This window comes from Tinamus guttatus, unplaced genomic scaffold, assembly GCF_059628265.1.
Source record: "Tinamus guttatus ecotype Peru unplaced genomic scaffold, ASM5962826v1 Tinamus_guttatus_pri_ptg000090l, whole genome shotgun sequence".
In the NCBI taxonomy this organism is placed as follows: domain Eukaryota; kingdom Metazoa; phylum Chordata; class Aves; order Tinamiformes; family Tinamidae; genus Tinamus; species Tinamus guttatus.
The window spans coordinates 3,611,027-3,627,956 of record NW_028288624.1 but is presented as its reverse complement, the minus strand read 5'-3'; the positions used below and the strand labels follow the sequence as shown (position 1 = coordinate 3,627,956).

At 47.9% G+C, this 16,930-nt stretch overlaps 1 protein-coding gene across 1 annotated transcript in view; it reads right to left on the bottom strand.

Moving 5' to 3' along the window:
• Nucleotides 1-7,077, bottom strand: part of LOC148595495 (ALK tyrosine kinase receptor-like) — a 129,652-nt gene extending 122,575 nt beyond the window's left edge. Inside the window, exons 1-2 of the mRNA XM_088520566.1 lie at nucleotides 6,808-7,077; nucleotides 6,483-6,723 (exon numbers count right to left, since the gene is read on the bottom strand). Of these exons, the coding sequence (XP_088376692.1) occupies nucleotides 6,483-6,723; nucleotides 6,808-7,077 (511 nt within the window). The remainder of the gene's footprint in view (nucleotides 1-6,482; nucleotides 6,724-6,807) is intronic.
• Nucleotides 7,078-16,930: the final 9,853 nt, after the last annotated feature.

The window sequence follows — 16,930 nt, the reverse complement described above, 5'->3', positions numbered from 1 at the left end:
AATGGTCAAGGGGACAGTATGTAGTTTTTCCAAACCCCAAAACTCATGAGGTTTTAGCATCAAGCATATTGATACTACTTGGAAATTTCAAAGGTTGCTATCAGTGAAGTGAGGGAAACAGCCACCCTGCAATTAGCCCCGTGGATGTGGCAGTAGGTCAGTATGGTAGGCTGCTTGTTTTAGCTTTTACTGGGGAAAGACCAGAGTTTGAACAGCAGCTCAATGTCCTTATTGGGGTACTCAGAAAATAAAAGTAACAGCAACCTGCAATAAAAGAGAAAATAGGCAAAACTACTCTTGCTTTATACAGGCAATACCTTGCCACCAGAGGAAGTTATCTATGCATGACACGAGTGACAGAGCTGTGCATGTGTGTGTGTATATACATATATATATATATATATATATATATATATGTATACATAACCCCTCTTCTGATCCCAATTCATCCCGTGAGTTTCCCCTCCTCCCCGCTCACTCTCTGCCATGTTCACCACTGACAGACCCAACACTGCAAGACAGCAGCGCAGGGAGTTGAAGCAGAATTTGATTCTTGCACCTCCCCTCCCTAAAGCACCACAGCTCTTTGCCAGAAGGAAACGTAAATGCAGAGTAGTCACTGATGCTCTGTTTTTCCCCACAAGCACCACTTCGTATTCAGCAAGCAATTTTCCGTGCTTGAGTCCGTTTTTGCGCAATAGTTTGCTGTTATCTTTAAAATACCCATTGTTAGAAAATACTCTGGAGTCTGTCTCTAGCAGCCACCAGCCCTTTCTGCCAGGCACAGCTGGGACAGTTCAGCTACCTGCCATAGGTCCTACAGCACCAACAACCGAGGATTCTCCTTCAGTGCGACTGACAGCTTGTAGTTCTGAAAACAGAGATACCGACCTCCTATCTGCGCCGTCACAGGAGACTTCTGAGCGGCCACGCTGAGCCCATGCTGAGGGTAGTGACAACCATGAAGCTATCGGGCAGTGTCGGTCATAAATCAAAATATTTATGTAAATTAGACTTAAGTCTCAAAAAATGTGTTTCTTGCCTAAATATTTAAACACATAAATAACCTCCAGCCATTCTAGCCTGTCACTTTAAGCTTTCTGACATTTATTGTTCGGAAGAAAAGAAAGGTCAGAGTTATCAAATCTGCATTTATGCTTCCATGACATTTTTCTCCAACCAAATTTTTCTGAATTAGAGAAGCAAGACAAATGTGGCACATTTCACAGAGGACCTTTCTCCGCGCGGCGCTGCGGCCTGAGCAGCCCCGCGGAGCTGCAGGCGGCTCCTGCGGCAGCAACGGCTGCGGTCAGCGTGCGGGCAGAGCTCTGCAAGGCAGGCAGCGCGCGTGGCCGCGTGCTGCTCCACAGAGCACACGTGTGAGGAAGCAGCTCTCCTCGTCCTGGCTCTCAAGCTCCAGGGCAGCCAAAGCTGACGCTTCAGTCCAATAATCAGACGTGAACTGGCCAGGCACAGAGCTGAATTAGTTGCTACCTGAGAAGAAAAATCTTCAGCGAGACTCCCAAAAGCAGCAGCGTCCTAAATTAGCACTGCTAATGGACTGAAAGGGTGATACCTTCTTTACTACAGCAAGGCTCAAGCTGGCTGTGGAATTTCTGAGTAAGCACTCAAACGTTGCTGATCTCCCCACACCTCCTCTGCCTGTTCTGGCTCACTCACCACCAGTGTCACATATGCAGATTATGTGCGCTTCTTCTCATGTAATGTTCACACGAGACGTGCAATGAACACAACGACCAGATTACTTTAGGATACAATTAAATCAGACAAGGCAAAACTGCCTTTGATTCGTAAGTGTGTCTCTGCAGTTGTATAATAAAGCACTTAAGTCTCCCAGCGCTCTCCTCTGCTGTAGGTATATAGCCCTTGTTTTAAAGGATGGGAAAATAAAAGCATAGCGAGATTAGAGAAAATACCTTTTTAAAATGTGTCATAAATGCTCAGTCAAATAAAAAAGTTAACATAATAAACTGGTATTTGTGCCCCTTTTGGTGTTTGTTTATGGGTACATATGGCTTGTTTATGGTGTTTCCTGAGCAAGCTCACGAACGAGACCGTTCCTAAAAACAACGGCTGTGCCCGAAGGTAAAGGGAACCTGTGGACAAGCGACACGCCAAGCACAGGCCCTTTACGGTGAGACCCTGACCGCCACCAGAGAGCAGCAGCTTCACTCCGTGACTCTGGTCCAGGCAAAGCCGCGGGGGACACCAAGTGATGACAGAGAAGCGCTGGAAACCCAAGTGCCTTTTCCAACACAAGCTGCCAAGCAGCTGCCAACAAACCTGCAAAGCCTCGAGTCTTTGCAGTCACCATGTACGCAGGGAACAGGGCATCCATCATTTGCCCAGAGTTACTTGCTGCGAGCTCCTGTGGTGCTCCTGGAGAGGGAGCATCCTCGCCAGGGCAGGTGGGAGACAGGGATGGTGCCTCCTGTGAACTCGAGCCCCTACTGGGCCATCGGCTGCCTCCCAAAGAGGCATTTGCAGTTCAACAACTGGCACCACGGATGGGGCAAATCCACATTTCTGGAGACTGTCACTGTCTGGTGGGCTGGAGTGAGGCAGGATAAACCTGGTACATAGGGCAAGAAGGACTGGGAAAGACACCGCTAAGCACATCCAGTATTAGCCATGATTTAGCAATGGGTAACCAGCACTCAATATGCTGTCAGCCACGAGAGCCCAGGGGGAGAAAAGGAAAAACAGAGTTTGCGCTAGTTTACGTCTAGAGCAACTCAACAAGGAGCAGCGCTTCAGCCTTGTCCACTGAGTTTTGCCACTCATTTTTATGAGAAGCAAGACGAGCTCTCAGATGTCAGATACACACCGGAGGCTGTGAGGAAAACAGGGAGCGAAGGGGCAGTGATTGAAGTCTCCTATCGGTTTTCTGAGCAGGCCTGGCTCAGCATGGCCCAATTCCAAGCTTTGTTCTTCGAGAACAAAAAAAAACAAAAACAGAAAACAACAAAAGAAAAACACAACTCAGAGACCCAGATCAAATGCTGGTACCTCTGAAATACATGACAAGAATCCTATGGATTTTATTGCAGGCAGATTTTAGCTTGGGGCACTGATTTCTGCTTACTGAATGTCTGTTTTCTAAGAACATGTTTGGATTGGGTTGCAATTCTCCCTACCGTTTAAGCAGAGGGCCCTTCCTGCAAACGAGTTCAGGGGCACAAGCACTACTGAAAGATGCAAAGCCCAACCGCTTTGGTGTTACAATAGCGTTGGCGAACACAGACAGTTTCAAGGGAGAATACATGTGGCAAGTTAATAAAATTTTAGATGAAGGCCACAGTGCAGGAGAAGTATTTCCCCTAGCCAGGGGATGAAAAGTTACGCATTGCTATTTAAAAACATAATTGGAATGTTAAATCTATTTCATGAATGGAAGTGCCCTGACCTTTACAGGGAGCAATGACTCACTTTCATCCCACTAGGCCCCTTTCTAATGTACTCTTCCCACCTTTGCATATGCAAGTAGCAATTAGTTCTCTTGGGAAGTTATTCTATGGCCGTTTCAGCTTATTAAACTTACAAGAAACCTTTTTAAGCAACATTTGTGGCCCAGATGCCATGCATTAAGTGGGCTGGTTGCCTGTGACGTTAGCAGGACAGCAAGCCCTGCATCACTGCGGAGGCAGTGCCAGCACCGGGCACCGGTGCGGGGCTCAGGCAGCCACCTGCCCATCCCTGGGACAAGAGCCACCAAGGTGTCACCTCAGCACAACGCCATATTCAAGACCAGGGGGTGAGCTCAGCCCAGCAGCAGAGGAACAGCCCTGCCCCGCGCAAAACCAGGGACAGCCACAGCAACGTCACCTGCAAGCTGGGAGCTAGGAGACTTGCCCAAAACCCAGGGGCTTTCTGCAGTGGGGATCCCCTCCGAGCTCGCCCCTCACTTCTTGTGTGAGTTTTATTGCCTGCAAATTTGATTTTGTCCCAGGGAAGCACTAGGAGAAAGAGAGGAAGCCAGTGGTAATTCCTGAAGCTTTTCCAAGAAAGCAAAACTGTCTCCTGGCCAATTCTGGGACAGCCACACAGAAGCTGACACAGAAAGCATAGATGGGCTGGGGATCAGTGCTCCTGAAATAAGGAGCTCTTTTTTGCAGAGTACTCCATTCCCACAAGGATGAGCACACAGAGAAATCTGGCATTGAGAATATTTGCAGAAAGCCCTGTGGAAATTCCTGGGAGCTTCACAGTTTGTTAAGCAGCAGCCGTCCAGTTAGAGCATCTTTTACTAATTGTTGAGTAATGCCCTGAGGCAAATGACATTACACTTCATGCAAACATGTTGTCAGGGAAGAAGAGAGCTCATCCCGATTTAGCATCTCTGAGCCACTACCAGGGAGGTTAAAGAGAATAAAGCACTTCCAAGGGTCTTTTCTGTAACCCTTGAAGTCAGTGGGTATTTAGTCTCTTGTATTTTAGGATGAGGAAAGAAAAAAATAACTGCATTTCAATTGCCATTTATACGGAGGATAATGTTGCCAAAATAATTTAGCAAGGTAATTACATCTTCCCTGGGAAGTACAAGTAACAAAGGGAGAAAAAGAAAGGGGAAAAAAAAGGAGCTAAATATGCCATAATACATGAAGCAGCTTTACATTATTGCTGGCAGGACTGTGTGGTTTGCAATCCATTTCCAATTACCTTCTGCAATGAAGGTGGGCGCAGTCGCCCTGTGGGAAGGACTCGGCTAAGCCCCGCGCGCAGCAGCCGCGGGGCCGTGGGCAGCTGCCGGATCCCTCACGCTCGGGGCCGCCGGCCGCGAGCGCCGGCTCAGCACGTCCCGCTCCCGCCAGGGCTGTGCAGCTCGCGCTGAAGTCTGGCAGTGGCACGCACTTCAAACAGGCAGCCCCTCCGCACAGCGGAAAGGATGGATTTTTAAAGTGTTTAAACAAGCCGCATTCAAAATCTAATGCAAAGACATGTAATAGCCTAAGTACACTAAGTTTTTATTGCTACGAAAAACAGAATGTAATTCTATACTGACACAGCCAATCCATGTTAGCAACCTTAGTGTAAAATTCAAGAGGCAACTTGACTTTTTAGAGATTAGGAAGATCTGCTAGGAGTAGTTATTACAGTGATACAGGTATATGAGGTCAATATTCCTCCCTCCCTATCCCTTCTTCTTACTCCAGCATTCCCTATGGTTGACTTTGAATGCAGTAAAGACTGCAGGGGGAAAAACGAGCTACTTATTTATCTACAAAAACGTGCATTTCTTCTCGACAGTGAAAACAATATCCAAAGCCAGTGGGTTTGCCGACTTTGGTTAAAGCTCTGTCCACCTTGACTGCCCGAGAGCACAGCAGAGCACTCGGAGCTCCGCGGACGCCTGTGCTGGGGCTTGGACGCAGCCTCGTGCCCGCTCACACCACCGGGGCTAAGCAGGCACTGAAAGCTAAAGCTACGTCCTGACCGCCCAACAGCGATGCGAGGCAAGTGCTACTCACAGCAAGTCCCCCAGCAGTAAAACCAGCAGGTTTCCCTCTGTTTTTATTATTTTGGTTGGGTTTTGTTGTACTGTAGCACAGCTGCAAGGCAAAGGCAGGGTGTTTGGACCTCACCTGGCCACCTTGTGGTAGGAAGTGCCCAGTAAGGCTGATCCCGCCAGCACTGGGTATTCCTGCGGCTCGCAAGCCAGCCGCCAGCACAGTGGGTCACACAGACCCCGCACACAGACCCTGCTCCTACAACCCGCTTGGATTTCTACAGTGATAGGGATCAGTTTGAGTTTAATCAAATCGCTAGCCCAGCTTTTCAGTTGAGCATCAGGAAAAAAAAAAAAAAAAAAAGGCTGTTTTCCATTCAAACTTTGCATTCAAAGCCCAGAACTGACTTGTCTCATCTCTTGTGATTTAGCTCCAGTATATTCCCCACTCCATTAAGTGGGTGTCTACTCAGGAACGCATCACTGACTTCCACACAGCTCAGAAAAGCCCTCTTGCTTCACTCCCATGATAGCCACCCCAGCCCTGCAGCCCCCTCCGTGCCACAGTCCCACAGCAGGAGAGCCTCAACAAGAGCAGGAGCCCAAGGCACGGAGCATACGGGGCAGGGAGGCTTCCTGCTCAAGCAGCGCCGAGATTAGAGGCAGGGGAGCTGCCCCCTACCCTGCCTGCATGGGCCCGCAGCAGAATTTTAAGCCGGCTCCTCAGAGAAGGACCCGCACTAAGTGAGGCTCCTCAGAGGAGCAACTTGGGCTTCGTTCACGTTTCGCTGCCAGTGGCTACCTCAGAGCTCTAAGGGGCGGGACGGCGCTGCCAGGGAGCGCTACGGGCCCGGCTGCCGCCCGGCTCCACCCGGGCGCCTTTGCGGCCGCTCCCTGGGCCCTCCCGTACGCGGCGGGCGCACTGGCCGCACGCGAGGCGGCCCTGGGGCGGCAGAGGGGCCGCCCGGGGCTGCGCGGCGGGGCCGGGGATCGCGACGTGCCGCGCGCGGCTCACCTGCCGCCGAGACGTGGAGGAGGAGGCGCGGGCGGGCGGCGCGGATGGCCGCCGAGAGGCCGCGCTCGGCGCCGGCCCGCGCGGCGCGCCGCTCGGGCATGAGGCGCACCCGCAGGCGGCCCTGGCCGGCGCGCAGCCAGGCGGCGAAGAGCTCCGTGAGGTTGAACTCGAGCTGCGCCGCCCCGCCGGGCCCCGCCGCCGCCTCGGCGCCGCAGCCGGCGCGCACGGCGCCCTCGCCCAGCTCGAGCACGAGCTGCTGGGCGCGGCGCGGGCTCCGCGCGGGGCCGCCGGGCGGCGGCGCGGCGGGGCGGGCGGGCGGCGCGGCACGCGGCAGCGGCCCCCGGGCGGCGCGCAGCAGCGGCGCGCAGTCCAGCCGCAGGCGGCCCCGCGCGGAGCCCGCGCCGCGCTCCGGCGCCGCCAGCACTAGCTCCCGCAGGTAGTTCCGGAACAGCGAGGGCACCACGAAGTCCACGGAGAGGCTCTTGCGCTGCAGCCTCGAGAAGCCGGCGCTCTCCCGCGCCGCTGCTGCCGGTGCCAGGCTCAGCGCGAGGCAGGCGGCGGCCAGCAGGCGGGCGGGCAGCCGGCCCGCAGCCATGGTCCGCCGCTGCGGCGGCGCGGAGCGGGGCCGGGGAGCGCGGGGCTGCTGCGGCGGCAGAGCAGAACGCCCGGGAGCGCGGCCGCCGCGCGGGCTTTGCCGGCTCCAACTACGCGCCACAACGCGGGCATTACCCGGCGAGCGCTGACGTCACGGCCGAGCGCGCCAGGCAGCAGCCAATGGTATCCGCGGCAGCCCTCGTTATGCAAATAACGGGGGCGGGGCGGCTCGGGGGGCGGGGACTTCATTGAGAAAAAGCGGCCCCGCCGCCCCGGCTGCCCCGACGGGCAGGAGCGAGCGGGGGGCGGGACGCGCCGGGGACCGGGGCGGGCGGGGGGTCGGGGCCGCCCCGGCCGCTCTGCGCCTTCCCCATGCGCGGACAGAGCTGGTCGCTTTTCTTCCTTGCCTCTCCTCCCTCCTTCCTTCTTCCTGTTCTTTCCCTTTCCTCCTCCCTCCATCCCTTTTCCCTTCGTCCTTCCTTGGTTAATCCCGAGGTCCCCCAAGCAAGCCTAGGTAACTTTGCTCTGGAGAAAAAAATCATGGGAGAGAGAAAAATAGAAATCTTCGCACGTAAGGCATTTTTTTAAAAAAGAAATGTTCCGTTTCAGAACGAAAACAACAGCCTTAAAGGTTGATGCAACCATTTCCCTCTCTTTATCTTTAACAAATACAATATAATTACTGTAATTACATTACTGCTGTGCCTTGGGATAGCTAATCATAACACATTCATACTTCTGGAAGTTGCCTATATGAATTAATGACTTATTATTACTATCTCTTTAGTTTGGTACTTAATGCATGCATATTTTTATAATCCAGGTACTTCAACTATAAAATCATTAGAGTGCAATTATTCTGTCATGCGGTTATTCTTCTCCTTCTATCAAATTAGCACTAATACGTGGCTACTGCAGAGCAGAACCGACGTGCAGGATCACAGAGTGATCCCTGCACTGCCCAACAGCTCCGGTGCTGGCGTGACCCCAGGAAAGGGAACCAAGATCCCAGCTGATGCTAAGGGGGTTAGGACATCCCCTCTTTCCTCCATGGCTGTTGTTATCTTACAATCCACTGGACTCATTTACCCAATAGGTAAACTCTGATCCTTCCCTTACGAACTTTATTAACGCTCGGGGGCTTAGCCTTCCTTTCTCCCTTTAAAGAGGGAGACAGCAGAAACACTCCTGCTCAGAAGCCTGTTCAGAGGCAGCATCCAGCATTGTGCCCCTCAGTTACAGAGTGTGTGTGTGGGAGTGGAGGAAGTTGCTCTATTTTTACTTTTTGCAAATGAAACACATGTAAGTGTCCTGTGATACACAAAACCCAACATGCGAGTCTTTCAAATTGATCTGTATACTCAGGGTCTCTCAACCACAGAATCCTTACTGGGGAAAAAAAAAGTGTTAAATGGAGTGAATCCATCACGGGCCACCTGCCTTCTCCCTCGACAGCATCTCTTGCTCCAGAGCACTCTGCTAATGTGCATATTCCTGGGCTGAGCACGCGCCTCTCAGACCTCCCCTATCCTCCCAATTATCTCAGACTCTCATCTTACTCTGGGTGAGTATTAACTGCTAGTGAGTCTCTCGCAAGAATGACAATTACTGCAGCAAATGGCATGTTGGTCACTGGAAGAAAATGTTCTAAAAACCTCTTTCACAGTTTATTATAGGCAGTTTTCCTGCTTGTGCAAACCAGATTTCCATCAAATGAAGTCTCTGCAATGGGACTTCTACAGTTTTCAGTTCTGAGTATTTTCCTCTAGGATTCAGTCACACAAGGCTTAACGCTCTGCTCATTTCAGTGAGAGGTCAATCTCCCATTGACTTCAACAGGGGAGGCCTGTGACACTGTTCAGATTTTCAGCCCAGCTACTAGGAGCAGAATAATTTGCCTGACTCATTTATCGCTAATGTCATGTTATGATGGACCCTATCTCCTCAGCTTTGTCCTTTATCCTGCAGGTAATACAGACATCTCACTGTCCTTCACCCCAGCTGTGAAGTCAGAGGTGGTCCCAGCAATGAGTCAGACCAGCATAACTAGAAACTTCCCTCTCTCATTCCCGCTCTGAATGGAAGAGAGCATTCGCTGGAGCTGCTTCTCACACTGCTCGTTCCTGTTTCTAAGTGGCACCTCTCCTAGAACTGAGATCAGTCACCAATCTCTCAGACTCTGTCTTCTGTGATGCTGGAATAGAGGGATTCATTTCTCTGGAGTCCTCGGAGCAGCAGCCAGTCTCCAGGTCAAGAGTAGCTTGGCACGCCTGGCTGAGGCTAGTGCCACCTTTCGCCTCATGCAAGGGTGCTGGAGAAGACACCTGAAGAACCAGGTCTTTTAGGACTGTGGCAATACTGTCTGGACCAAGCATCCGAGCAAAGGTGCTACTTAATCTGCTCTCTGAAGAACATCGTCTCTTTCTATATATCTCTTCCTGTGCTGTAAAGCCCCACAAGCTTCTGCCAGTTGGTTTGGGATTGTTCTGTAGAGGACTGCATGGGAGATATGCTGAGATGCCTGGGACTAGACCAGGAGGTGGTGGCTTTGCCTGCCTTTGGGTTGCAAAGCAGCGCTCACCGCAATAACTGGAGTGTGTTCAAGAAGAAGAGAGAGAAAAAAAGACAGGTCCTGAGATTGTCATGGCAGATAAAACATGTATGTCCCAAGGAAATCAGGTATTGCATCAAAATATGTAGATGTGTTCTTCCCCCACTATATTAGCTTGTTTCTTTAGCATGAACAAACCCTTAGAACTGAAAACTGAATCTTTATTAATAGACATTAAATGAAACAGGAATGACTGTTAATACATCTAAAGAGAAAAAGTGGAGAGGGACCCATTAATGAATGAAGAGAGAGGCAACGAAATCAATGCGGGATCTGCAGTGGCCGAGCTGCTGCGCTGCCTCTCTTCTCTCCCCTCTTGAGTGGCCTTTGACAAGAAGAGTGGTCTGGATAACTGGGAAGTAACAGAAGCCGCTGATGAAGGACAGGTAAGGAAATACTTGTACAACCCTGTGATAGGTCAGGATCAGCAGATGTGGACAATATGCTTCCCAGGGTTTTAATTTAGCTAATGAATGGACTATGTCACCGGCAATTAATTTTGAAAAGTGGAGGAAAACGAAGGAGGTCTCAAAGGATAGAAGAGAAATTAAATACAGTACTAACTTTACAATGGAGTAAAAGAAGAGCTATGTAGGTATGTCCACATTTCAGCCCCTGCCAAAGAATGAAAGCGAGTATGTGAGGAAGGGCACTTGGGAGGGCACGGAGCAGCATCCCAGAGCTGAAGGCAGGATGCCCCCCGACAGCGCAATCTGCCAGCAAAAAGCTCACAAACCCCCTGCCTTAAGAAACTTGTGCCAGCCAAGCTTTGCTGCTTGTCGGGGCTCCAATCGCAACTGTTTACATCTTGGAAAAGATCCAGTAAATCTAGTATATCCACATTCTAGTAAACCTTTATCAGAACTACATGTGAAATATTACTAGGGAAAATTAGAGCTGAACAACACCACAGGGCTCAAAAATTAACCAGAAGATTTGCAAAATGCAGCACCGTGAGCAGAAGATGGGTACATTGCAGACTGAGCAAATGCTTTGGTTAAACATTTCTGCTAAGACCTAGCTGCAAATGAAAAGTGCCAACTCCTTAGGTTCCCACACCAGCAAAAATGGGGAGACAGGACTGAGGGAGTTAATAATTGGAGCAGGACAATTACAGCAAAGAAAAGGTAGGCGAAATGTTGCTGAGGAACTAAGCCAAGGTACAAGCAAGAAATGCTATTTAATAACAATGTTTTCCCACTAGATCTGGGGAAGATATTGGTATTACTGAGTGTTACCAGCACTCCTGGAGATGCACAGAACAGATGGAGACATCTTTTTTTTTTTCCTCCATCCCAAGGAACTCCCAATCCAGGTCATTGCTTATTTGTGCTACAGGGACATTTTAGGCATATTAGACCAAAGGGATCAAGTTCAAGGTCCAACCCCGTATTCCTTTATTTAGGCAAATCTTTCCACCCTCACTTTTGGCAGGGCATTTGCTATCAAGTTACATGTGATTTATGAAAAATCCCTTGTTCTCTGCCTAGTTATCCAGGCTCCCAAGGAGAGCAAGACAGTTTGGTCCAGAGCTTGTAATTGAGGGAGCAGGTCTGGCAGCTGCACTGCATTCAGCGCAGCTCTGCTGAACCTACACTCATGAGGCAGGAAGCAGGTTCTGGCTTTTGCTCATCTCTACTGTGGCTCCCAGAGACAAAAGCAGTGAATCAAGAGTGCTCCTTATTTCATTCACAGCTTTCCTTCAGCTACTTCCCCATTCTTTGGATATTGAGTGTTTCTAAAGTAGCCTGCCACTTGCCAAGAATAAAGCACAATAGCCTCTTTATTACTTCTTTTTTTTTCATCTTCCTCATCATGTCAATTAGTGTGTTTGCATTTTAACAGAGATCCTGCCTGAAAGCGCTCTAGCTGCTAATGTCACAATTAATGTTTCTTTCTGTTGGACCAATTATAGGTGCTAATGTTACTATTTGACAGTGTTTGTGTTCTAATTAAAAGCCTGATTGCAAATTGGGTGCTCAATTCTCGCCAGGCTGCTGCTTTTTTCCATTGGGCATCCCTCTGGTCACAGCTTTTTACACATCCCTGGCACCGCACACGCAAAATAAAAACAGATGAGTCATCACTTGCATGAAATATTGTCTCCCCTTCACACAGATGCACCCCTTCGCTTTTCTTCTTGAATACTTCAAGCGTATTTTCTCTTTGGTGAGAATCTTTATCAAGGACAGAGCAAGCCATAAATATAAGCAGGATGGAGCTTTTGAGTGACAAGTTTAATCCATCACTTAGCGCCTGCACTTCCAAGTGTCAGCCATGAACCCCAGACTGTTAATATTACTCAGCACCAGTACAACAGTTTTGCCCATTAAGGAAAGCAACGCCAATAAAGTGGCAGGCTGTAAAATGGGAAAAGCCATTGCACAAAGCAGGTTCTGGGACAAAAAAGGACTAATATCAAGTGTTTTGTTCATAATAGGTGAAAATGACATTCTCTTTTTTTTTAAAAAAAAAAAAAGGATCTCATCTTATGTTTGGTGCTATGTAAAACAGCACAGGGATATTTCACAGTATTATTTTTACTGCAGTCTCTGTTTACTTTGCCTTTCAAAAATGCAGATGCTTTAACCTGCAGCTCTGCGTGCGTCCATCTGGATGCTGCTGTGCATAGGAGAGGATATAGGCGTACAAGGACAGACAGACAGGGAAGCACCATATATGTGCAGTTTGTGTATGGTCTTCACAGCGCTCAGGATCAAACACATCAGCAATAAAGCGCAGTGCCCATCAGCGCGATTTCCCCCGATCACCTGAAATGAGCAATATGCAGGCACAAATATGAACTTTCTTTGCTTCAGTGCCCTCAAGTAAATTATGCTCACAAGAGGGAAGACGCCAATTTTATGGCATTTGAAGTGATGGTTGAAATTTCAAGCCAGGAACATTCCTGTTTCACAAACACTGAAGGACTTTACTGAGAGAAGGACTCTGTACCTGGAAAGCAGCTTCTTCAAGAGGACTCAATGGACTGCACGAATTCAGCAGAGCTCTACCAGAAAATCAGGCAATGTGTCCCACACTAAGCCTATCCTGACAGAAGTAACGCACCACTCCCATTTGAAATAAAGCCTCATGGAAAAGCTGTCAGTGTGACTTGATTTCCCTTTCCCGGGAGAAGGCAGGACCATGCTCACCCAAGAGCACTGAAAGAGGCTTAGCTGCCTGGATACTCTGCAGGCAGCTGACAGTTGGGTCTTGCACTTTCCTAATTAGACTTATCTCAACGGAGAGCAGAACTGCACAAGGGCAGCTGCAGTTCCCCTTGTCCTTTCTGACACATTCTGGATGCAGGTTCCTTGCTCTGAACCTTGCACAGGAAGAACAACCTGTAGCTCATCTTAACTGAGTCTCCAGATGTAGTGCTAATGACTTTAGGATTTTTGGCTTATAATTCACCTCTTCAGGATTTTGGCTAAACATATGGTTAAACCAGACAGACATACTTAAGCAAGACTTACTACAAGCACATTCACTCTTTTGATGCTGATCCAGATAAGATTGTAAGAAAATATTGTTTGTGTTCCTCTGCCTCCATTTCCTTACTGCTGCCATGGGTTCTCAGACTTTGAAGGATTCAGAACCTTCCTGAAGTCATGGTCGGAAACACAGAACCTGCCTCTCCCGCACAGTCACATCCCTTCTCCCTCAGCCAGTCATTCAGTTAATGAGACTATGGGCAGATCCCACCCTCTTTTTCGTTCGAACTTCAGGTACCTGAAATCCTCCTGAATTCTCTCCATTCTGCTCTGTAGCTTTCAAGGATCCTGTTAATACCTTGTCTTCCTGAATTACCTGTCTGGGGCTTTTCTACCCTTGAAACACCAGGCTGTGTAGACAAGCCCCACTGGAAAATGCCTTCCACAAAAATACCCAGGCATTCATGTGTTTTTGCTATTTCAGAGCATCAGCCAGACTACCTCACATGTACATAGATATATTTCCTGAACCATTGCTGGGAATAAAATAACCCACATCTGCTTTCTAGGCTTGTGGCTTGGCACCTCCAAGGCTTGTGGAACAATTTCTAAATTCCTTACAGGCAGTAATATTCTTAAATCTCTGCAAGTGGAACAAGTGCAATTAAGAGTTGGGGATTATCATATTAGTAGTGCAAGCCACATCTTATTTTATTTCAAACTAAGTGAAAATGACCTTTTTTGAGAGGTATTCCGTGACCTTAAATTCAGGCATGTGTATACATCTGTGTATACACCTGATCATTTTGTGTAATGTTTGTTACATTATCACAGAACCACTATTTTCCCCATTTTTCAAAGAAAAATATAGTCACAGCTCTTCCCCTCCTGCCTGCGAGGCTAATTTAGTGCTGAGTCAAGCATTGCAAGGGAAACAGCGAACAGTAAGAGCCCATGCAAAAGGCTTTAGGGAGTGCACCTCTCAGTGCACGCTAAGCTGGCGTTTAGGGCTGACAGCAAAATCAGCAAGCTTCTTAATGAAGACGAAGCCACTGCATTTAGGGGGTGCTTTTTCTCATTAACTTTCTGAAGCAACATTTCCAGCATAGCTCAGGGACTGCACAGAACGGGTGGCTGCGAAGTCCCTCTCCACTGCTGTAAGGGGAAAAGTGTCAGAAATTCCAGCAGGGGGCAGTGAAGAGACTGCTGTCCCGTGCGATCAACAGTCAAATACCTAGGAAAGTACACCCTGCATCTGCCACTGCTCCAGCTCTGCAGGTTGGACAGCAAGGATACCAATGCATAACTGCAGAAGACTCTCTGTCCTACATGAAACATGCAGTGGCAGGGCAGGCACATTAGGCATGCCTCCGTGATGCCTAGCAGTGACTGCAGTTCCTCACTTTAAATGTACAGACGTGGGCTGGGAGTCTAATTGCCAAACACGACGCCCAGATGCCTCCCCTACGGACACCAGGGCGATCTTCGCTCAGCATCTGTGCAGTGCGACTCTGAGCTTCCAGTCGTGCCTGAATGTCGCCTACAGGCATCCTGGCAATCACTTCATTTATTTATGGGATGACCTCATAATAAATATTTCATTGCATATCCAGAGGAATCTTTAAAAAATCTGTATATTTTTGTTCAATGGTAACTGCTCTCAGGAGATGAGACACATGCCTGCCGACTTCAGTGAATCAGCAGATTTCAGGTAATGTCCAGTTTAAGTAATAGGCTGAAGAATCCTGCTTCAAACACAGACCTTCTTCACCATTTTTCTTGGTTCAACGTGGCTTTGAAATCCCACCATCCTGACTGGGTAGTGTTTTACAGGCACTTTGAGATAAACGACGTGAGAAACAAAGGTATCTAGGTCATAGTGCTCCAAAACAAATCTAAGGAAGTTCAGCAGCTCCTTTCTTGACTGTGCTGGGAATGCCAAGGACTGAGGGAAGACCATATTGCCTGGAATAACACATAAAAGAGGTTCTGGATATCTTAGTTGTTACAACAGCCATCTTCTTTTTTTGAGAAGCTTCTCCTGCTTGGATGTTCACAAAAATTAAAACACTGCCTACATACCAAGCTGATGGTTTGCAGAAATTTGAGAGGTACTGAGAAAAGTCTGCCAGCCACTGTTGAAGTGTGAAGCACCTTTTTGTTAATATCTTGAAGGATTTGGCTTACAAAAATCCCTCAAGTGTTTCACACTGGCTTACAGATGTATTGGTAATTGCTTCCAGTTTTGAAGTAGACACAGGCGTAGGGAGTTTATAGATTGTATGCATCCTCTCTCTGAACTAACTCATAAAAATGGCTCATCCCTTTGGATCCTAAGACAGAAAAAAAATGACATGGCACAAAAGAATTGCTGGATTTCCCAATCTTTTGGGTAATGTAGGAAAAATGTTTAACCAAGAACCATCTATTTTGGAAAATGTTTCTGCACCTCTGTGCTGAGTTATACTGAGCGATTAAAAAGAGTATTTTAAAAAAGCTGCAAAATCAGGCTGATATTCTGCCTGAAATTCTTCTTTTAGACATAGCTTTGTATTCCATGAAACACATTAATACTAACAAGCATAAACAAGCAAGGGTAACCCTGGAATTAACTATTATTAATTGTTTCCAATCTGCTGCAACATCAGCCTGTGTCTCACCAGGCAATTAAGGTTGTTTTTTGCCTTTAAAGAAGGTTTAATGGGTGTAGCCAGTGGACCATCTATTATCATGAATGAATGCAATTACTATCCTGGTCATGATCAATATTTGCTTACACTGAGTTAGGAAAAATGCTGCAAGCTTGTAGAGCAACTAAATGGCTGCTCATGTTAAGACAGTGGGAAAGCCTGAGAGCAGGGAGAAATGTACCCTTAAATAAGTGCAGTTTGTCTTGATATTTCTGAAGTCATCCAGGAAAAGAGTGCTCATGATCATCGTTTCTGACACTTTGATACTATGAAATCACATCAAAGAGACAAAGACTTACTAAATCTCACAGTGGAGGAAGGTTAGCAATTAACTGGCTGCTTCTTCAATATCACAAGGAATGTATTAAAAGAGGCAAACCCACTACGAAACGCTCTGCAAATGAGCCGAGGAGATGTACACTTGTGTTCACATGAGTGACCGGCCTAGGCTAGAAACATTACTATATAATATTTCTGCACTACTGTTAACCAGCTCTGTAAGAACAGAGCGGAGGAAAACTCTAACCCAACAGGGTGACTTTGACTCCCCTGCATAGGCAGCCAAAGGGCATTAGAAGACCTGAGAGTCTCATTAACAAGCTAAAAGTTTTATCAGGATCGCATCAATAGCAACCCAACATTGATATCCAATTATTTAATCATTCCGTATAGTGATTCAAATGCAGGAGGGGGAGACCGGAGTTTTTGAACTTTATTGTTATATTTTCTTTGGTGAAGTCATTTAACATTTCTACTTTGGTTTCCTCTACTTTAAAATTGGCTTCATACTCTGGGAGCTTAAGGATTATGAATTGAAGGCAGCTAGGAAGAAAGGGGTTGAAAGAGTAGGAGAGAGGTCATGGACAAATCCACTAGTTATGAGCTGAGACTTTAGAATAGCGCTTAAAATGAAAAAAAAAAAAAAAGAAAGAAAAAAAAATTAAAGCTATCTCTACGGCAGTCAGAATGTTATTTCCCTGGAAAATCCTCAGCAGGAGAGCCTGAAATACCTCCACCTTGCCAGGTTATACTGGCTGTTCTAGGTGATAGAGTTGTCTTTGGTTTAGCACAGCCAGGCAAAGGGTGACCTATACTTCAAAACAGGCTAGGAGACAA